Here is a 22353-nt window from a genome sequence, read left to right on the forward strand (position 1 = left end):
AATAGTAATAACTTCTATCAGACAAACTGGACTTCTTTGTTTTTGTATTGCTTTTATCCTTCTTTGACATCAGGCTAGTACAGGCTTCATGGAATGATTTTGAATTCCATTATTTGTAAGATTTTGATAAAGATTGTCATTAATTGCTTAAATGTTTGGTAAAATTCATCAATGAAACCGTGCAGTTTCTGTGCTGGGAGATTTTTGATTCCCAAAACACTTTCATTCTTGTTATTGGTCTGAGATTTCCTACTTCTTGGATTCAATATTCATGATTTAATCATGGTAACTTGTGCATTTTTAGGAATTATCTTGGGTTTTTTTCTAAGTTATCAGATTTGCTAGTATATAATTGTTTATAGTAACCTGTTTTCACAGAGTCTTTCTGTGATTATTTGTTGTATTTTTTTCTCTTCCATTTCTCATTTTGGTTTTTGAGTCCTCTTTTTTCATCTTAGTTAATGTAGTTAAAGCATTGCAATTTTATTTATTTATTTTTTTGGATAACCTGATCATTACTCTCAATGTTATACTATTGTTTATTCTGGTCTCTCTTTTATTTCTGATTTTCTTTGTTATTTTCTTTCTCTACTAGATTTCAGCTAAGTTTCTTTTTTTTCTTTTCTTTTCTTTTTTTTTTTTTTGTTAAGTTTCTTCTTTTTCTAGTTCCTTGTGGTGTAATGTTGTCTATTTGAACTTTTTTCTTAATACAAGCATTTATAGCATAAATCTCACTCCAAAATCTGTTTTTGCTGGATCTCATAGGTTTTAGAATGTTGTGTTTTCTTTTTCTTTTGTTTTGAGACATGTTTTGATTTGTTGTTTGATTTCTTATTTGCCCCATTTCTTGTGCAGTAGTGTGTTGTTTAGTTTTTATGCATTAAATGCTTAGTATTTACAATACAGATTTTCCAGCTCTGTGTTATTAATTTTTAGTTTTGTACCATTGTAGTTAGAAAAGATATTTGGTATGATTTAATTCTTCATAAATTTGTAATATTTGTTATATCTCTTTTTATGTGATTTTTATTATTTAACCTGTGTGAACTTAAAGAAAATGTGTGTTTCATTTTTATTGAATGGAATGTTATAGATAGATAGATAGATAGATAGATATCTTTAGAACCATGTATTCTGAAGTATGCTTCCAGTAAGAATGTTCTTGTTGAAAAAAATAATAATAAATTTAACTGAGGGTATGTGTTTAAAAATAAAGCATACCGGAAAGGAACTGGGGAAGGGTAGGTGAAATAGGTGATGGGAATTAAAGAGTACACTTATCATGATGAGCACTGAGTAATATACAGAATTGTTGAATACAATATACTATATTGTATGCCTGAAACTAACGCTGTATGTTAACTACACTGGAATTAAAGTAAAAAGGTTAAAAAAAGAAAATACTAGACACCAAAAATTAAATACAAAATTAAAGTCCATGAATCTATACCCATCCTTAAAAAGAGAGAAAAAGAAAAAGAAAGGATGCCAACCAATGCTTGTGGAAAGAATGATAGAAATAAAAAATCATCATTTTAAAACCATCATAGCAATAATAGGTTCAGGCAAGCATCATCAGAGTGTGCTAAAATCATTCAGTAAAAAAATTGGGGCATAAAAGAATATTTATACAATCTGAAAGTATTGTTCCACAAAATATGTATTAATTACAAATAAAAATGTAGCATTACAATGAATCTGGCAGTTAGCATTGACTAAATGATCGAACTTAATATTTGCAATAATGGGACCATCTGACAGCAGGTGCCTTTTGATATGACACACTGAGAAGGATACAAATCATTTCTATGGTATTCCTGCCAATACTGCATGACCTGAGTCTAATCTTGAGGAAACATCAAGCAAACCCAAACTGAAGAATATCTATATTTACCTGACTTGGACTCCAAAAATGTCAGTGTCATAAAAGACTAAAAAAGGCTGGAGAGCTGCTCTTGAATAAAGGAGACAAAAGAGACAGATAATTAACTATAATGTGTCTAATCCTTGATTGTCTCTTGGATGATTAAATAAAATTCTGTAAAAGACATTATCAAGAAAATAATAATAATATTGAATAAGGACTCATATTTGGTGATAATTATAAGTATTTTAGATGATAGCATTGTATCAATTTTAAATTTCCCAAGTGTAACAATTCTATTTTAGCAAGACCAGAGAATGCTCTTGTTTTTATGAAATATAGGCTGAAGCATTTAGGAATAAAATATCACAATGTCTACAACTATCCCTGAAATGGTTCAACATGATCTCATCCATAAATATTTTAGTGTGTATCTCAAAAATATAAGAGCATCTGAAAAAATAATAACATGACATGGGATTCTTAAAGCTTCCCTGGTGATTCTATTGTCCAACTATAGATCAATACTACAGAGATAATAAGCAGAACTAATCTTAGAAGTCAAATCTGATCATTTGGTCATGGTGGCTTAGAGCACTGTGTTAAAAAAGACTCTGATATATGTTTAGGCTCAACCAGAGAGAATGCTATGATTGATTGGCTAGGTCTGTCTTGGTGCTCAGAAGATTCCTATATATTATCTGGGTCATGTTATAAGGATGAAACAGGGTTGACACAAAAGAGCAAGCTACATGCTAGAAGATAAAAAGGAGATTCTAGCATCACCAGTGAAGTCTGAACTTATCTTAGATAACTGACCTCCTCTGTCTTGAAGAAATTCAGGACCAGACTTATTTTCTTAGTTACTATGACTAACATTATAATGAAACAAAGGTCAGGTGGGGGGGCTACATATATATATGTGTATTAAGCTTTGAAGAGCTCTTTGATCATGACACAGTCCATGCAGGTAGGTAGGAAAGAACTACATGGAAGAGCTCTTTAGAGTAACAGCCATTTTTTTAAAAAAGTATGAGCATATGGGGAATACCAGTATAAATGAATATTGTAAGAAAGGGTCAAATGGAAACGCTAGAAATAAAAAACACAATACCAGAAATGAAGAATTATTTAGATATAGATTCGTTACAGCTGAGGGAAAAAAAACTCAGTAAAATTTGAAGATAGATCAAGAAATTATCCAAACTGAAACACGAAAAGAAAGAGTGAATAAAAAACTTATTCTGCATCAGAAAAACTGTTAGATAAGATCAAATGGCTCATTATATGAATAATTGGAGTCATAGGAAGAAAGGAAGGAAGGAAGGAAGGAAGGAAGGAAGGAAGGAAGGAAGGAAGGAAGAGAGGGGAGGGAGGGAGAGGGGAAGGTGGAGGGAGAGACAGATAATACGGGAGAAGAAATATTTGAAGAGACAATGACCAAAAATTTTTCCAAAATTATGAAAGAGATCAAGCTGTAGACCCAGAAGTTCACAGAATCCCAGGCAGGATAAACTAAACACACACACACACACACACACACACACACACACACACACACACACAACCTAGTCTAACTCCTGAAAACCAAAAATAAAGAGAAAATCTTGAAGATACCCCAGGGGCAGGGAACTACCTACAAAGAAAGAAAGAAAAAAGAATTACAGCCATCAGAAACTATGCAATGCAGAAGACAAGAAAGTGGCATCTTGAAAGTATCAAAGAATAAAACTGTCAATACTAGAATTCTCTACCCAGGGAAAATACCATTCAAAAATGAAGGTTAAATAGATTTTTTCAGAAAAACTAATGCTGAAATAATTCATTGCCAGGATATCTACAATTCAAGAAATGTTAGAGGAAGCTTGTCAGGCAGAAGGGCTGTGATATTAGACAAAAACTTGAATCTACACAAATAATCTTGCCACGTGAGTAAATGCTAAATTATGAATTATAATTTATTAGTTAATGGAAGTTAGTTTTCCACAACTGCTGTGTATGATAGTCAGAAGACCTCAATGAAGACATCATAATCTGAAATAAAAAGAAAAGAAAGGTAAGATAAGCTAATAGATGTGTTTTACCATACCCAAGATCCCTTTAAAGGAAAATTGCCAAGTCACTATTAGTGAGTACTTAAGTACAATGACCATGAAAGATTTTGAAGGAGAAGGAAATTACATGCCATTAGGCAACAGAAGACATGATTTTAAACAAAATCCATGCAACAGGGAGGGGAAATAATTTACAGAACTGAGGGAAAAATTTGTGGCAGGACCTACAAAACAGTGATAGAGAAGAGTTGAATCACCCTAACAGCAAATTATCCATGAGTTTTAGGTGTGGGGAAGCCAGTTGCCCAGGTCACAATTTTACTCTCCATGAGGTCACAATTTTACTCTCCATGAGGCTATTACATGAAGATTCTTATTGTTCCAGTAAACTCAGTAGGATTTCCTTCAGATCTTCATACTTTTTCCTCTTTTGTTGACAACTGGACTGTGCAGCTCAATCTTGAGGTAGGAATCCTAATTTATTTGAAACACAATATGGCTTAGTATATTAGTTTCCTAGGGCTTCTGTGACAAATTACCACAAACTGATTGGCTAAAAACAACAGAAATTTATTCTCTCACAGTTCTGGAGGACAGAAGTTCAAAATCAAGATATTGGCAGGACCAGTTCCTTCTGAAGGCTCTGGGAGAGAATCCATTCCCACCCTTGCTGTCACCCAGTGGCTGACAGCAATCTTCAGCATCCCTTGGATTACAGAGGCATCACTCCCATCTCTGCATCCATTTTCACATCCCCTTCCCTTCCCTTCTATGTGTCTTTCCCCTTTCGTTTCTCCTCTAAAGACACTTGTCATTAGATTTAAGGCCCACCCTAGTGCAGTATGATCTCATCTCAAGATCCTTAATCACATCTGAAAGATCCTTTCTCTAAATAAGGTCACTTTCACAGATTCAAGGCCTCTACTGAGTAGATATATTTGGGGGGGGGGGTATGGTGGAGGAAGCATCATTCAACCCATGACACCTGAGAATTGAAAAACAGGTTATAGGGATCCCTGGGTGGTGCAGTGGTTTGGTGCCTGCCTTTGGCCCAGGGCATGATCCTGGAGACCTGGGATCAAATCCCACATTGGGCTCCCAGTGCATGGAGCCTGCTTCTCCCTCTGCCTGTGTCTCTGCCTCTCTCTCTCTCTCTGTGTGTGTGACTATCATAAATAAATAAAAATTTTTTTTAAAAAATTCTATTAAAAAAAAAAAGAAAGAAAAACAGGTTATAGTCCCTGCTCCATAATTAACCTACTTGCTGTGTGTGATGTTCCACATGTTGGTTAACTTCCCTGAATCTTAATTCACTCATCTGAAAATAAGAATAATATCCACCCTGCTTTTTTCCCTGTGAAGTAGTGTGTATCCAGTACATTTTAAATAAATGCTAAATGAATAAATTTTAAACATGAGTGACTGAATAAGTAAATTCATCTGGAAGTGTTCAGTTTGCCATTATCAGATGAGATCTGGCACTCAGGAGAGAGGCGAGGGCTGAATATTCAGACAGGGGGGTCTTCAGCATCAACAGGAACAAGTAAGACCACCTAGAGAGAAAAACAGAAGAAAAGTGAAGATACAGGTCAACCCGGTAGCCGAGTGGTGGCACTGCAGTGAAGGCACTTACAGGCAACATGTCCCATCTACCCATGAAACTCCTGCACAAGAAGATAGAGAAACAGAATCTCAAGTTGTACCAGCGAAACTTGAAGCTCCAAGGGGCCTCAGATGTGAGCTTATCAGAAACACAAAATGGAGATGTGTCTGAAGAAACAGTGGGAGGTGGGAAGGTTAAAAAATCTCTAAAACTGTGAACATGGGCTCGTCAGAAGCCCAGAATGGAGAGGTAGCTAAAGAAACAGTGGAAACTGTACAAATGAAAGAAAGAAAGAAAGAAAGAAAAAAAGAAAGAAAGAAAGAAAGAAAGCTACCATAATAATCATTGGAGAAGCAGCAACACAGCCTCCCAATTCAGAATCAGAAAAAAAGAAGAAGAAAAAGAGAAAAATGATGGATGACACTGGGCCTGATAAAAAAAATCGAAAACAAGACAAAGGGGACTCTGAAGAAAGGACCCAGGCTCCTGAAGAGACAGAAAACAATGTGGAGAAGCCAGATGATGAGGAGGAGGACAGTGAAGTGCCCAGCCTACTCCTGGGACTGACAGGAGCTTTTGAGGATACTTCATTTGCTTCTCTTTCTGATCTTGTCAACGAGAACACTCTGAAGGCAATAAAAGAATTGGGTTTTACAAACATGACTGAAATTCAGCATAAAAGTATCAGACCACTTCTGGAAGACAGGGATCTCCTTGCGGCCGCAAAAACAGGCAGTGGCAAAACGCTGGCATTTCTCATTCCTGCAGTCGAACTCATTGTCAAGTTAAAAGTTCATGCCTAGGAATAGAACAGGAGTTCTTATCCTCTCACCTACTAGGGAACTGGCCATGCAGACTTTGGGTGTTCTTAAAGAGTTAATGACACACCATGTTCACACATACGGGTTAATAATGGGTGGCAGCAACAGATCTGCTGAAACACAGAAACTTGATAACAGGATCAACATCATTGTGGCCACACCAGGCGGTCTGCTGGGCCACATGCAGAATACCCCAGGTTTTATGTATAAAAATCTACAATGTCTGGTTATTGATGAGGCTCATCGTATCTTGGATGTTGGGTTTGAAGAGGAATTAAAACAAATTATTAAACTTCTGCCAACACGCAGGCAAACCATGCTCTTTTCTGCCACACAAATTCGAAAAGTTGAAGACTTGGCAAGGATTTCTTTGAAAAAGGAGCCATTGTATGTTGGTGTTGATGAAGATAAAGCTAATGTGACAGTGGATGGTCTTGAGCAGGGATATGTTGCTTGTCCCTCAGAAAAGAGGTTCCTTCTGTTCTTTACATTCCTTAAGAAGAACCGGAAGAAGAAAGTGATGGTCTTCTTTTCATCCTGTAAGTCCATGAAATACCACTATGAGTTGCTGAACTACATCGATTTGCCTGTCTTGGCCATTCATGGAAGGCAGAGGCAAAATAAGCGTACAACCACATTCTTCCAGTTCTGCAATGCTGATTCGGGGATATTGTTGTGTACAGACATGGCAGCTAGAGGGCTAGATATTCCTGAAGTCGATTGGATTGTTCAGTATGACCCTCCAGGTGACCCCAAGGAATATATTCGTGTGGGAAGGACAGCCAGAGGCCTAAACGGAAGAGGTCACGCCTTGCTCATCTTACGCCCTGAAGAGTTGGGTTTCCTTCCTTACTTGAAGCAATCCAAGGTTCCATTAAGTGAATTTGAGTTTTCCTGCTCCAAGATTTCTGACATTCAGTCTCAGCTTGAAAAACTGATTTAAAAGAACTACTTCCTTCATAAGTCAGTGCAGAAGGCATATAAGTCCTACATTTGAGCATTTGATTCCCATTCTCTGAAACAGATCTTCAATTTAATAACTTAAATTTGCCTCAAGTTGCTCTGTCATTTGGTTTCAAGGTGCCTCCTTTTGTTGATCTGAACGTGAACAGCAATGATGGCAAGCTTAAAAAGAGAGGAGGTGGCGGCAGCTTTGCATACCAGAAACCCAAGAAAGTTGAGAAGTACAAAATCTTCAAACACATTAGCAGGAAGTCCTCTGACAGCCGGCAGTTCTCCCACTAAAGACACACCTTCCAAATAAATAAATAAATAAAAATTAAAAAATAAAAAGACACACCTTCCTTACATCTTGAATAGCTTCTTCCCGATTTTTTTCCCCTTTTTCTAACCAAGGAATTGTTGTGGCTTCAGGATTGGGACTGGTGGAACAGCAGTACGAATTGATGTAGCAGGACTGGACATGGATACTTCCATGATACTTTAATGTTTTACAACAGAGTTCAGTTTCTCTAGGTTGCTCAAGGGCAAAGCAAGAGGCCTTTTGGCTTTTGTTGTGATGAGAGAGTAGTTTTAATCTTTTACCTCCAAAAAAAAAAAAAAGTGAAGATACAGCCCAAAGAACTTTAACATTTAACAATCAGACAAGAAGGTACAGCCAAAACTAATGTAGCATGGTGTGTCAACTATACTTCAATTTAAAAAAAAAAAAAAGAACTAAACAAGAAGAAGAGATTTCAGGAGAAGGTAAGATATAAGAGCAAAGAAACTAAAAAGTAAATAATTAATCAACCCATTTAAGCACAGAGTAGAGTGACAGGGAAGGGGAGTTGTGGCTTGTAATGGGATGTTGAAAGGAGAGAAGGCTGTCCAATGAGCAGAAAAAAATCTTGTGAGGCACATACATGATCACTAGAAGCAATAATCATTTCACTAGGATTACACACCAAATCAAAGAGATTCTGGTTAGAACTAGTGAGGACAAACACCTTTTTTCCAAATTGTATTTCGTCTTGATTGTGTAGTTAGCAAGCACAACTAGGATGCAAAAAGTAAAAAAGGAGGAGTCCTGGTCCCTCATGTCTAATACCAACTACCTATTGTCCTCAGTTTCCCCTGTCCTTTGTCCACCGAAAGAAGGGCCAATCTCAGCTTTCGCCATCCCCGCTGACCTCTTACCATTTCCCTTTCTGAATACCTGAATATTCTGTACACCTGTACCCAAATGCCACCGTGCTGGCTATTCCACAGGATAGCAGGCACCCCTCATTTCAAGAAATGTGACTGACTCATGGAAAACAACACAGTGGAGATAAACCTTCTCATAAGCCACTAAATGAGCCAATTACAAAACTCCTACTTGTACTAAGAATTGTCACAAAAAAGTCAGCAGGCTTCATAACTTACACATCTTTGCCGACTATAGTCCCTACGTACCAAGTACCTCAAGGCCTACAAAAGTAACACAAGATACCATGAGCGTTCGGGTAAGTCACCTAAAGGCAAGATGTCAGCCAGACTTGAACCCAGGTCTTCTGACGTCAAGTCCCATGCTTTTTTCCATGACTTCATTCTGGAAAGTTGAATTCTATTTGGGAAGGCAAAACTAACAGACACAAAACCAAAAACCAAGCTGTGTAGGTGGGTTTATAGGTTCACAAGAGATAGATCCTCGGGGGCTAGAGGATTTTTTTAAAGACTTTATTTATTTATTTATTCATGAGAGATACAGAGAGAGAGGCAGAAATGCAGGCAGAGGGAGAAGCAGGCTCCTTGTGCGTAGCCCAAGGCAGGACTCGATCCCAGGACCCTGAGATCACGACCTGAGGGGAAAGTAGATGCTCCACCACTGAGCACCCAAGGGTCCCTCCCTGTTTTGTATATTTCTGTGGCAAAATACATAATGTAAATACGTAATGTAAGGTAAACCATTTCTGAGTGTCTGGTTCAGGTATACTTTCCTTTTTAGTGCTAAAAATGTCATTCTTTGATGAAATAATAACCAAAAAAAAAAAAAAAAGCACAGACTATAGTTGGTGGGCAGGGAATTGTTTTTACTTGAAAATGTAGCTTTTTCGCAACAAGTTTGCAGCCAGAACACAGGTGTCGTGAAAACCACCGCTAAACCTAAACCAAAATGGGAAAGGAAAAGACTCACATCAACATCATCGTCATTGGACACGTAGATTCGGGCAAGTCTACCACTACTGGCCATCTGATCTACAAATGTGGTGGGATCGACAAAAGAACTATCGAAAAATTTGAGAAAGAGGCTGCTGAGATGGGAAAAGGCTCCTTCAAGTATGCCTGGGTCTTGGATAAATTGAAAGCTGAACGTGAACGTGGTATCACCATTAATATCTCCTGTGGAAATTCGAGACCAGCAAGTATTATGTGACCATCATTGATGCCCCAGGACACAGAGACTTTATCAAAAACATGATTACAGGCACATCTCAGGCTGACTGTGCTGTCCTGATCGTTGCTGCTGGTGTTGGTGAATTTGAAGCAGGTATCTCCAAGAATGGGCAGACCCATGAGCATGCCCTTCTGGCTTACACACTGGGTGTAAAACAACTAATTGTTGGTGTTAACAAAATGGATTCCACTGAACCACCCTACAGCCAGAAGAGATACGAGGATATTGTTAAGGAAGTCAGCACCTACATTAAGAAAATTGGCTACAACCCCAACACAGTGGCATTTGTGCCAATTTCTGGTTGGAATTGTGACAACATGCTGGAGCCAAGTGCTAACATGCCTTGGTTCAAGGGATGGAAAGTCACCCATAAAGATGGGAATGCCAGTGGAACCACACTGCTTGAAGGTCTGGATTGCATTCTGCCACCAACTCGTCCAACTGATAAGCCCTTGTATCTGCCTCTCCAAGATGTCTACAGAATTGGTGGTATTGGTACTGTCCCAGTGGGTCGAGTGGAGACTGGTGTTCTTAAGCCTGGCATGGTGGTCACCTTTGCTCCAGTCAATGTTACAACTGAAGTAAAGTCTGTTGAAATGCACCATGAAGCTTTGAGTGAGGCTCTTCCTGGGGACAATGTGGGCTTCAACGTCAAGAATGTATCTAAGATGTTTGTCGTGGCAACGTGACTGGTGACAGCAAAAATGACCCACCAATGGAAGCAGCTGGCTTCACAGCTCAGGTGATTATCCTGAATCATCCAGGCCAAATCAGTGCTGGATATACACCTGTGCTGGATTGTCACAGCTCACACTGCTTGCAAGTTTGCTGAGCTGAAGGAAAAGATAGATCGTAGTTCTGGAAAGAAGCTGGAAGATGGTCCCAAGTTCTTGAAATCTGGGGATGCTGCCATTGTTGATATGGTTCCTGGCAAACCTATGTGTGTTGAGAGCTTCTCTGACTATCCTCCTCTGGGCCGTTTTGCTGTTCGTGACATGAGACAGACGGTTGCTGTGGGTGTCATCAAAGCAGTGGACAAGAAGGCAGCTGGAGCTGGCAAGGTCACCAAGTCTGCCCAGAAAGCTCAGAAGGCTAAATGAATATTAGCCCCAATACCTGCCACCCCAGTCTTAATCAGTGGTGGAAGAACGGTCTCAGAACTGTTTGTGTCAATTGGCCATTTAAGTTTAATAGTAAAAGACTGGTTAATGATAACAATACATCGTAAAACCTTCAGAAGGAAAGGAGAATGTTTTGTGGACCATTTGTTTTTTTTGTTTTGTTTTGTTTTGTTTTGTTTTGTTTTTGTGTGTGTGTGTGGCAGTTTTAAGTTATTAGTTTTTAAAATCAGTACTTTTTAATGGAAACAACTTGACCAAAAATCTGTCACAGAATTTTGAGACCCATTAAAACAAAAGTTTAATGAGAAAAAAAAAAAAGAAAATGTAAAAGTTGGTATTTTATTTGGGGTTCCTAACTTTGTTTTGAAATGCTACTGGGCTGAGAAATCCAGATATCTGGGAATTATTGCCTTAAAGGAGAATTAAGATCTAGAGAGAAAGACTAAGGGTGTTTGAAAGAAGCCAGAACAAAGACATTAAGAGAGGAATGTAAAAAAAAATAAAATTAAAATTAAAAAATTAAAAAATAAAAAGAGAGGAATGTGCAGAGTATTTGTTTGTTTTTTGGAGAGTGTAGAGCAGATTTGCTAAAATAAAGTGTTTTTAGAAAGGAGTAGTTGGAATTAAGTTTTGGTCCATTTTAAAATATTTAGTGCCTAGTAATGGTCTGCTTATAGTGGAAACTCAATAAATATTTGTTGAGTGCAGTGAAAGTTCAAGTAGGTTCAGAAGACTCAGAAAATAAAGTTTGAACTTCATTTATTAACCAGAGCTTCTGAGCAGATGTTTCTAGAATGAGTAACCGATGTGCAAAGCTACTGATCTCCTCTACCTCTCCTCCTCCCCTACCAGGCAGGACCCAGAGCATGTGATCAGCTCCAGTCCAAGTACATGCAAGCATGCTGTTCATATATAATTGGAGAAGATGGGAAGCAATGAGAAGCCACTGAAGATGACTGAGCAGTGGAGATATAAGATGATAGCAGTAGTTCCAGGAAGACTATTCGCCCGGTGGAAGAGTGCAAGGTGGACCCCAAGCTTGAAGCGCTAGAATCATTGGGAAAAAGCATTCCAAGATATGTAATATTAACTCTACTCCAGCTCTGTGGGTGAGCCTTGATTGGCTTAAAGTAATCAACATTTCTGTTCCCTAGACCACAAAGATCAGTCTGGAGATGGGCACATAACCCAATCAGAGATTTTATTTTTTCTTTAAATAAGAACTCCTAAAAAATTTTTTCTTTTTTTTTTTAAGATTGTATTTATTCATTCATGAGAGACACAGAGAGAGAGACAGACAGACAGACACAGGCAGAGGGAGAAGCAGGCTCCATGCAGGAAGCCCGATGCAGGACTCAATCCCAGGACCCCAGGATCACTACCTGAGCCAAAGGCAGACCCTCAACCACTGAGTCCCCCAGGTGCCACTTAAAAAAAGATTCTTATGTTTCTGTCTGAAGTTGACATGGGAAGCATGTAACCCTAAAGGGTTAGTTGACAGTCATCTTTGGATGATGATGGGAGAGCCTCCATGAGACCTGAGGAGGTGGAGCCAAGAAGTGGTAGAAGGGAAAAGGGGTCCAGGTCCTAGCACTTAAGACATCAATGAAGGCTCATCCAAAGCCTGTCCTACCCCCAGACTCTATGGTTACTGCTTAAATTCCTATTTCTATGTAAGCCAGTTTGGGTCTTGTCTTCTTTCATTTGTGCCTGAAGAACTGCTGATGCACAAGGCTAAAGCAATCCTCAGAATAAGAGGGAAAAAAGGGGGCTAGCTCTCTGGAGAGTAGCTATTCAAAGACATGACAAGAGGGGTCTAGGAGGCTAAGTAACTAGCCATGAAGTTGAGTGACATCTGTGAAGCCCCTCCATAGCCCAAGAGGAGTTCTCCAGACAGAGGCCACAGGGGTGGTACTGGAATGTAAAGAGAAGGCTAGGGCTGGCTCTGAGCTTCAACGTGAAAGAAGTGCCAACAAGAATAGTTTCTTTTTTCTCTAAGATTTTATTTATTTATTCATGAGAGACAGAGTCAAAGGCAGAGACAGAGGCAGAGGGAGAAGCAGAGGGAGAAGCAGCTCCACGCAGAGAGCCCAATGTGGGACTCGATCCTGGGATTCCAGGATCACACCCCGAGCTGAAAGCAGACGCTTAACCGCTGAGCCACCCAGGAGTCCCAGTTTCTGTCCGACGACTCCTTTGATTAACACTACGGCCTACTCCTCAGGGATAACCAAAGCCTCCTACCCATCCCCAGAGAAATGATGCAACCAATCACTGCAGGATAGCTGGATCTGCCATGAAAGATTCAGGAAAAGGCAAAGGAAGAGTTGATTGAGCAGGTCCCAGGAATAAAAAGAGGGTAAAGTGGTTGTTAAGGGAGGGCCCTGGGGCCAAACAGATATCAGTTTCAAAACTCAGACGTCACCCACTAGCTGCCTTAATTTACCTAAGTGTCCTTTTCCTGTCTGTAAATGAGCATGAAAGTGCCACCTTTAGATGACTATGAGGCTCCAAAAATATATTATAAGGAAGTCCCTAGCAGAGTGTGGGGCAGGAATAGGTGTTCATTACTTGTGGTTATCCCACAAGCATAAGATGGATGAATGCAGGAAGACAGGAGAGGAAGAAAGTAGAACACTGATTTCCTTAGATCCTGACCCCCTTCGGTAGCAAGCAGCAAGTACTCACTTTACAGAAGCAGCACTAAGGGAAATTAAAAGACAGGATCACGGCCGGGGTGGGGGGGATGGGGGGGAGTTGTTTTTGTTTTTAAAAAAGGCTTTTGAGAAATGGGATTGCCTACTCAATTTCCTCCTGTTAGAACCCCTTAGTAAATGTCTGTTGAATTGGGCTAACACCATTTTCTTCAACATATAAGAGAGAAAAAAATCACTTAGGATGAAATATTAAAAGTCAAACAAAGAGAAGTCTAATATGGCCAGAGCTTGATTTCAGCTGGCAGAGCGTCAGTGACCCTACCTCACCCCCAGTCTGGGCTGGCTGGGCCCGCCCGGGCCAACTCCTACCAGAGTGTCCTGTCCCTACCCACAGCCCAGGGACTGGGATGAGGTCAGGGTGACAACCGCTGGTGGCTTCTGTTCAACCTTGAAAATCCTTGTCACATTAGACTGACCAGCAACTGGGCGGCGGGGGAGGAGGGGGTGGGGATGTACAAATCTGAAAAACAGGGAGAGACGAGGTGGAAAGCCTCTGGGACCAGCGGCACCTGCTCCCCATGACTGATTAATAACCAGACTCTCTCACATTTATAAGGCGCTTTACTAATACTAACAGTGCGTCATTTCTAAGGTGTTTTTTTTTTTTAATTTTTTATTTCTTCATGATAGAGAGAGAAAGGGAGGCAGAGGGAGAAGCAGGCTCCACGCAGGGAGCCTGATGTGGGACTCGATCCCCGGACTCCAGGATCGCGCCCTGGGCCGAAGGCAGGCGCTAAACCGCTGCGCCACCCAGGGACCCCCCAGTGCGTCATTTCTAGAAGGCCTTCTGCTGGTGGTAGCAGTGAAGAACCCTACGCCTACAATAACTCCTCCGATCCCAACGTCGGCTAAGTGCGTCTGGTCATCACCATTTTGACAAGGTAGCTGTGGCTCCAAAGTTTAAAGTACTTGGGTCACAAGGCAGACCCACAGCCCCCCCCCACCCCCCGCCTCGCTCCAGCTCCGAGCCGCCAAGCATCCTCCTCCCTGGGGCGGCCCGCGCCCAGGTGGCTGCACACCCACAAAAGGGCGGGCTCAGCGGGCCGCACGCGCCCCGCGCCCCCGCAGTCCCGCCTCCGGTCTACCTGCCGAGCGCCGCCCGGGTGCCCGCAGCGCAGACGCCCCGTCGCCCCAGCCGCCGCCCCCTGCCGTCCGCCCGCAGCCCTCCCCGCCGCCGCGCTGCACGCCCCGAGCGCACCCACTGTCCTCGCGGGGACAGGCGGCCCCGCCACCGTCATGCTGCTCGTCGTCTACACGGCCCTGGCGGGGCTGCTGCTCCTGCCGCTCGCCGTGAACCTCTGCTGCCCCTACTTCTTCCAGGACGTACGGCACTTTCTGCAGTTGGCCAGCGTGGCCCGGCAGGTGCGCAGCTACGGGCGGAGGCGGCCGGTGCGCACCATCCAGCACCTCTTTAGGGAGAAAGCGCGCCAGCTGCCGCACAAGCCGTTCCTGCTCTTCCGCGACGAGGTGCTCACCTACGCGCAGGTGGACCGGCGCAGCAACCAGGTGGCGCGGGCGCTGCGCGACCACGTCGGCCTGCGCCAGGGAGACTGCGTGGCGATCTTCATGGGCAACCACCCAGCCTACGTGTGGCTGTGGCTGGGGCTGGCCAAACTGGGCTGTGCCATGGCGTGCCTCAACTGCAACATCCGCGGGAAGTCTTTGTTGCACTGCTTCCAGTGCTGCGGCGCGAAGGTGCTGCTGGCCTCGCCAGGTGAGCCCGGGGAGCGCCGGCCCTGGCGATGGGCTCCTCCGCACCGTGACAAACCCGCCACGCCGTGGTGTAGGGGGTTGGAAAGGGAAGTTCAGATGCAGATGCGAACTGGAAGTGTAGAGGAAGGGGCTGGCAACCCTTCCCCCAAAACGCTGATCCTTAGAACATCCCGTTGTGGAAGCCGTGCCAGGCACTGTGTTAAGCGCCAAGTGTGCCTTTTAAGCGTAACATCGGAGAGGGTCTACTATCCGGCTTCGTAGATGAGACCATTGAGGCCAGAGCTTATGTCCCAGGTCACAGAGCTATCTGCCTCCAGAATCCAAGCTCTTAAGCAAATACTGACAACAACTGCATTAAAATGCAGAGTCTTGTGTGAACTCCAGAGCGTACAGAATGTTCTCATCTCTGCTGTTTGATTCGTTATGTGATCGTGAGAAAGTCACTTTCCCTTTCTGTTCCTTGGTTTCCTCCTCTAATGGAGGATCTTCACGGCTGCTTCCAGCTCTGAAATGCCTTTCTAGATTCTCCCTGCAGAGAGAAGGTTACCCCACTTGCTCCCCAAGAAGACTTTAGGGATCTGCTGCAGTGCCCTTAGAAGCCCCCATTACTTCTGTAACCAAAGTGATCTTTGGTTCTGTAGTTACCTCTTGCCACACTTCAACAAGACCTGAAAGTGGCAACCTCTTGCTCTAGTGGTTACCAGGCCAGGAAGAAACCAAGAACCTGTGACCCACAGGACTGCTGCTTTTCCTTCCTAGAAAGGGAATAAGGACTAGGAGTTGCTTCTCACTCTGTCAGTAAGGGGAGGCCCAACCAGGTGTGAGCTGAAAGCCATAAAGAAATAGAGAACCAGGAAGGCCTTTCTGTGCCAACCCCTATGCTCAGTGCTTTCATTACTCTCAGAGATTACAGTTGGTATCAGTTGTTAGACAGTTGAGAAAACTGAATCTTAAAATCCCAGCCCAGTTCCATCCAATTTCAAAGTCCATAAATTCCCACCCACCCCCACATCCCATCGTGCTGCATTCTTCTACACGGATGTAGTGTTAGAGCTGGAATTGATGAGCGGAGCATCCTCTGCTCTCCCCCTAGATTTCATAACTAAGAAAACTGAGGCAAGCTAAGCATCTTGCCTAGTGTTGCAGAAAAATGTTGGCTTGCTCATGGGAAACCAAGAAACTGTCCCACCTGTTTTATGTAGCATAAAATCATCCAGAAAATGAAGGTTTTGTGAAAATGTTTAAAAGCAGATCAACTTAAAGGCAGCCAAGTTATTTAAAGAGAGTGATCCCCTCAAGAAAATTCCCAACAATTTCTAGTTGCCTGGGAAAAGAGACAACTTAACCTCTTAGTAACGGGAAGACTCTTAAACCTTTTGGTTCCAAAGAGTTATTATCACAGTGATCTTTTTCCTATTTGAGGGGAGATTTAAATGCTGTTTACCTGCATAGTACCTCAGTCTCCCTGTGAGGGAGGTCAGGGACTGCAGATATTGGTTCTGTAATCAAGTCAGAAACACAACCAGGTATCCCCTTTCCCACTCAGGCAATCGTCCCCTGCCATTGAGCATTATGTTTAGGTCTGTGTATGTGGAGAGTATGTGAAATGTGGACACTCAGATCCAATTTGAACCAAACTATCCAGTGTACCTAACAGCACTCTGGCAATAAATTGACCTTTGAGAGAAGCCACACATTTGGAAAACATTCCATCTTTCCCGATTACTCAGAAACCATGGTATGTCATGCAGAATTACGCTCTGACCTACAAAGGAGGTTAACATGAAGTCCAAAGTTTGGTGCTTTTAAAGATGCTTATGTATAAAGGTGCTGAATGGACTTCTTAGAATTGTTTTTTAAAGATTCATTTGAGAGAGGGAGATTAGAAGAAGTAGGCAGAGGGACAGAGAGAGAGCCTCTTCAAGCAGATTCCCGGCTGAAAACAGAGACCAACACAGGACTTGTCTCCTAACCCTGAGATCAGGACCTGAGTCAAAACTAAGGGTCAGATGCCCAACCAAGTGAGCTAACCAGGCGCCCCTAGAATTCTTTAAAGTTGGAAGGAATCTGAGAGAAATCCTAATCCTATAATCTTCTAACTTTAATGAGTATGTTATTCTTCAACAAAAATGTTTAGAAAAGAAACTTTAATGTGCACAGGAATCGCTTGATAACCTTATTTTAAAAAACAGATTTCTAAAAATATAAAATTAAATTAAATTAAATTAAATTAAATTAAATTAAAAACAGATTTCTGAGCCCCTTCCCCCAAAAGCACTGAATCAGTAGAACTGTGGTTTGACCCGGTAATCTGAATTTTTATAGCAAGTTCCCTCCCACGATTTTAAAGCAAATGGTCTGAGGACTAGGCTTTGAGAAACGGTCTAGTTTCTGCTTATCTTATGTGGTTAAAAAAACAAAGGCTCTGAAGGGTGGTATCAATTGCCCAAGAGTCACATGGCGGGTTAGCAACAGAGAGCTGGGAACAGAGCCCATGCGGGTTTTTTTGTTGTTTATTCACTTCCAAGGCACTTATTCTTTTACACCACCTAAACATAGTACATAAAAGTGAGATGTTTTAGAAATATTGCAGTGGCTACAATTCAACAGAGTTTAACTCTGTACTTTGAACTTCAGCCTCAGGGCTTGTGGACTAGTAAGAGTTCGTGATTTCCAACTAGCTATCAGATTCTGGAGTCTATGCGAAAGACCAGCACAGTGGCATTTATCATGAAGATTGATCCAGTTGCTGTGAATTTTCGTGACTATTTGTTTTGTTTTGTTTTTAATTTTTTAATTAATTATTTATTTATGATAGTCACAGAGAGAGAGAGAGAGAGAGAGGCAGAGACACAGGCAGAGGGAGAAGCAGGCTCCATGCAGGGAGCCTGATGTGGGACTTGATCCCGGGTCTCCAGGATCACACCCTGAGCCAAAGGCAGGCACCAAACCACTGAGCCACCCAGGGATCCCCAGCAAAATCCACTTTAAATCAGGTGTTAATGTGATTGAATCTGAAGAAAGCTAGGGTTCAGATTATGCTGCACATTGAGTGTAAGTGTCCAGTATTTAAAAAGGACCTTCCCATAGCCTCTGATGCAAATAGGGAAGTAGATAACTGGTAGATGGGTGACAGGGTTGCTTATGGATACCAAATGATAACAATTATGTAAGTCTTGATATAACCTGGCAACCTCATGACAAAGAATTACCCTTGATTCCAGGGCTATTTAGAAAGCAAGGGTTTCCATAAATAAGAACTTTAAGAGAAATGAAAAATAGCATTAAGAAGCTATATAAGGGGATTCCTGGGTGGCGCAGCGGTTTAGCGCCTGCCTTTGGCCCAGGGCGCGATCCTGGAGACCCGGGATCGAGTCCCACGTCAGGCTCCCTGCATGGAGCCTGCTTCTCCCTCTGTCTGTGTCTCTGCCTCTCTCTCTCTCTCTCTTCCTCACTGTGTGCCTATCATAAATAAAGTAAAAAAAAAAAAAAAAAAGAATCCTTTAAAAAAAAAAAAAGAAGCTATATAGGTACATAAAGGTGAGTATGTATGTCCCTGTTAAAGATTTACTTATTCCTTGTGGGACTTAACCTTGATTAAACACTTTTCTGACCGCAGCGCGATTTGCTCTGTGTGGGGAGGGAGACGGGTGATTGCATGCCTCTATCTGTGGGGTGTTCTAACATGTATTGTGTTGATGTACGGACTAGACAGTAGGGTTTTTTTTTTAAGATTTAATTTATTTATTCATGAGAGACACAGAGAGAGAGGCAGAGACATAGGCATAGGGAGAAGCAGGCTCTATGCAGGGAGCCTGACGTGGGACTGGATCCCGGGTGTCCAGGATCACACCCCAGGCTGAAGGCGGAGCTAAACCGCTGAGCCACCCGGGCTGCCCTAGACAGTAGGTTATTAAATGCTATAATTCCAAACTGGCAATGTTAAAAATACCAAATCACAATTACAAATGGCATTTGAAAAACTGTTTTCAGACTATCTCCGAAGACTGTTAGGAACTAGTTTGTGATTCGGTTGCCTTTTTGTTTTGTTTTTTTGTTTTTTGTTTTATTTTTTTTTTCAAATTTTTTTTATAAATTTATTTTTTTATTGGTGTTCAATTTGCTAACATACAGAATAACACCCAGTGCTCATCCCGGTTGCCTTTTTGAATGAAGGAAAGATAAGCCTCAATCCCGACCATTTCACAGTCATCCTGAGATTTTGATCAAAGCACATTTCCTTCCACTGCCTCCTTTTCAGATCCTACTTTTTTGATAAACATTTCTGGGGTGTTTTATTTAATTCAGTAAGATATCCATTCAATGAGGCAGTCAAGTAGCAGAACAAGCTGCTAGATTGTTCCTATCTTTCCTATCAGAAAGCTGACAGGTTAGCCAGTAGTATCTTGCCACCTTGGTGATGAAGATTGGTTCAGCTCGCCACTGCATGCTCTCCCTGCTTTCTAGTAATGGGCCCATGCAGTCATAAATTTCTCTTCTTCTCTTATTCAGGAAGGAAGGAAGGAAGGAAGGAAGGAAGGAAGGAAGGAAGGAAGGAAGGAAGGAAGGGAGAAAGGCAGAGAAACTTCATATGCTACCTTGATTTCCCTTTTTTTTTTAACAAAACAGATTTTAAGGAAGGGAGGGAAATGTAATCACTCAATTTTCCATCACTCAAGTATGCACTGCTTTCTCTGAGGTTCTATTTCAATCCACAACTTAAACCTCGACTAATGAGGTACCAACAGATCTACGCTACACCATTCAGACCACTTTCTGTGAATATTGTTTTCACACCCAAGCTTCAGTAAAACTCAAGGTTATGCTTTTCAAAACAGATGAACAAAATATTGTCAGTATTACCCTTAAAAGGGAGATCCACATGCTTTATTTAACAGAACTGAGCAGAAGGTCGAGTAGACAGCATCTGATATAAAGTAAGGCACTCTTTCAAAACTTGAACTTGAATGGCTAGTGTAAGAGTGCAAAAATCCCATAAACCTAGTTTATTTCTGTTTATTTTATATGTATCTTTCTATACATAGGCTCACTGAGCCTCTGTCTTCATGTGTAGGAACAGGATTACTGTATCTGTATCACAGCGTTCTCATGAAAATTATGTGATGTGATACTATACAAATTGTTCTATACAAATAAAAAGAGTAAGGCTTTGTTATCAGTAATGATGCAAAGTGTAGTGGATGCTGTGATGGACAACCCAAATCCCCCCTTCAGGACTGAGATGCTCATTCCTCAGCTGCTGGGAGCATTGGCAGTTGAAGCTCTCATCCAGGACCCTCTCCAGGACTCGCGCTTGTTCAAAGAGCACCATTGTGCCCAAAGTCAAGCACTACCACTCCCAGCCTGCATCCAACAACTGGTTCATGGGCAGGGGTGAAAGTACAGTCCACTTCCCTTAGTTTGGGACAATCCTGAAGGGCCATCCCAGGCCCAAAGTCCCCACAGGATCAGAGAATCAGTTGAACAAGGTCACTGTGTAGCTGCACTAATGTCCAACATTGCCCTCTATCTAGTCTGCTTCCCCTGCAATCTGACAGATGTCATTACCAAATGCATTCTTAGGTGTAAATCTCAGAACAGAGTTCTCAAGAGCTCAGCCTGTGCCAAGTAGAGCTTGTGCATCCTCGTTGATTGCCACTTTTCAGTAAGCAGACTTCACAGTAAGAATTAACACACACACTACACAAAATTTGCAAAGGAGAAAACATGTAGGTCCAGTTGTATTTATAAAAGACTTAAAGAAAGGCACTAAATATAAAAATGATAGTTTATAGAAATCCAGAATTTCCCTTCAAATTTCAGTTTTTATATCAGCACCTCTATTTAAAGGAAGGCTGCTACTATCAGACAGATTAGGTGTGTCCTAATATGGTTGGTGAGTCACTGGAACCTCAAGTCAATGCCCAAATGCAAATTCTACACCAGCAGCCCAGAGAACATGTAGGGAAATTGTGTTGGGCAGGAGCAATGGCCTTTCCTTCAGATGATATGACTTCTATGAAAGGTATCACAAACTAAATGCCAACCAAAAGCTGTATAGGAACATGAATGCAGTAGAAGATGGATGATGCCAAATTGCTTGAATTGTGATCAAGCATGACACTTGCTTAATTACATTTTCTTTTTTTAAAAAAATGGAATGTAAATTTCATGCTGAAAAATGTATTATGGGGGCAGCCCCAGTGGCGCAGTGGTTTGGCACCGCCTGCAGTCTGGGGTGTGATCCTGCAGACCCGGGATGGAGTCCCACGTTGGGCTCCCTGCGTGGAGCCTGCTTCTCCCTCTGCCTGTGTCTCTGCCTCTCTCTCTCTCTCTGTGTCTATGAATAAATAAATAAAGTCTTTAAAAAGAAAAAAAAGAAAAATGTATCATGGTCTTACCTGCAATCCATTTGCCCAGACTTATGCCAGGGACTTGGTCCCTACCTGCATTCTGGCCTCTTCTCCCAACCTTCTTTCCCCCAGTCAACTTTAGCCTCTTTTAGTTACTTTGACATCATGCTGTTTACCTCTGGGCCTTTGCGTAAACTATTCCCTCTGCTAGAAACATGCTCAGTTTCTGAACTGAAAGATGAAAGTTCATATTTCAGATCTCCATTTAGATGACACTGCCTCTGGGTTGTCTTTTACCAAGTCAAAGTATTATAAGATCTGAATCCTTTAAAATCAACAGTTTTAGTATATTCTTCTGTCTCTTCTCCCCAAACACAATACTTGGTGCAACTTCTCTCAATTATAAACTTTTATCAAGCACTCATCTAGTGTCAGCCATGTGAGGATGATTAAGTTATGATCCTTAGAGAAGCCTGAGTGGCTCAGTGGTTGAATGTCTGCCTTCAGCCCAGGGTGTGATCCTGGAGTCCCTGGATGGAGTCCCACATCGGGCTCCCTGCATGGGGCCTGCTTCTCTCTCTGCCTGTGTCTCTGCCTCTCTCTGTGTCTCTCATGAATAAATAAATAAGATATTTTTTTTAAAGTTATGATCCTTAATCTCAAAGTTTTCACTAATTAAGGAGAAAAAGAAAAAGCAAGTTGCACTATGTACTAATCCTCTGACAGAA

At 41.8% G+C, this 22353-nt stretch overlaps 1 protein-coding gene and 1 pseudogene across 1 annotated transcript in view; both read left to right on the forward strand.

The window, feature by feature from the left end:
- Nucleotides 1–5409: 5409 nt before the first annotated feature.
- On the forward strand, nt 5410–7590 carry LOC140622748 (ATP-dependent RNA helicase DDX18-like; annotated as a pseudogene).
- A 7116-nt stretch (nt 7591–14706) lies between these two features.
- Nucleotides 14707–22353, forward strand: part of SLC27A2 (solute carrier family 27 member 2) — a 40663-nt gene continuing 33016 nt past the window's right edge. The window contains exon 1 of the mRNA XM_072808465.1: nt 14707–15273. Within this exon, the coding sequence (XP_072664566.1) occupies nt 14796–15273 (478 nt within the window). The 5' untranslated portion in view covers nt 14707–14795. The remainder of the gene's footprint in view (nt 15274–22353) is intronic.

This window comes from Canis lupus, chromosome 32 (assembly GCF_048164855.1).
Source record: "Canis lupus baileyi chromosome 32, mCanLup2.hap1, whole genome shotgun sequence".
Classification (NCBI taxonomy): domain Eukaryota; kingdom Metazoa; phylum Chordata; class Mammalia; order Carnivora; family Canidae; genus Canis; species Canis lupus.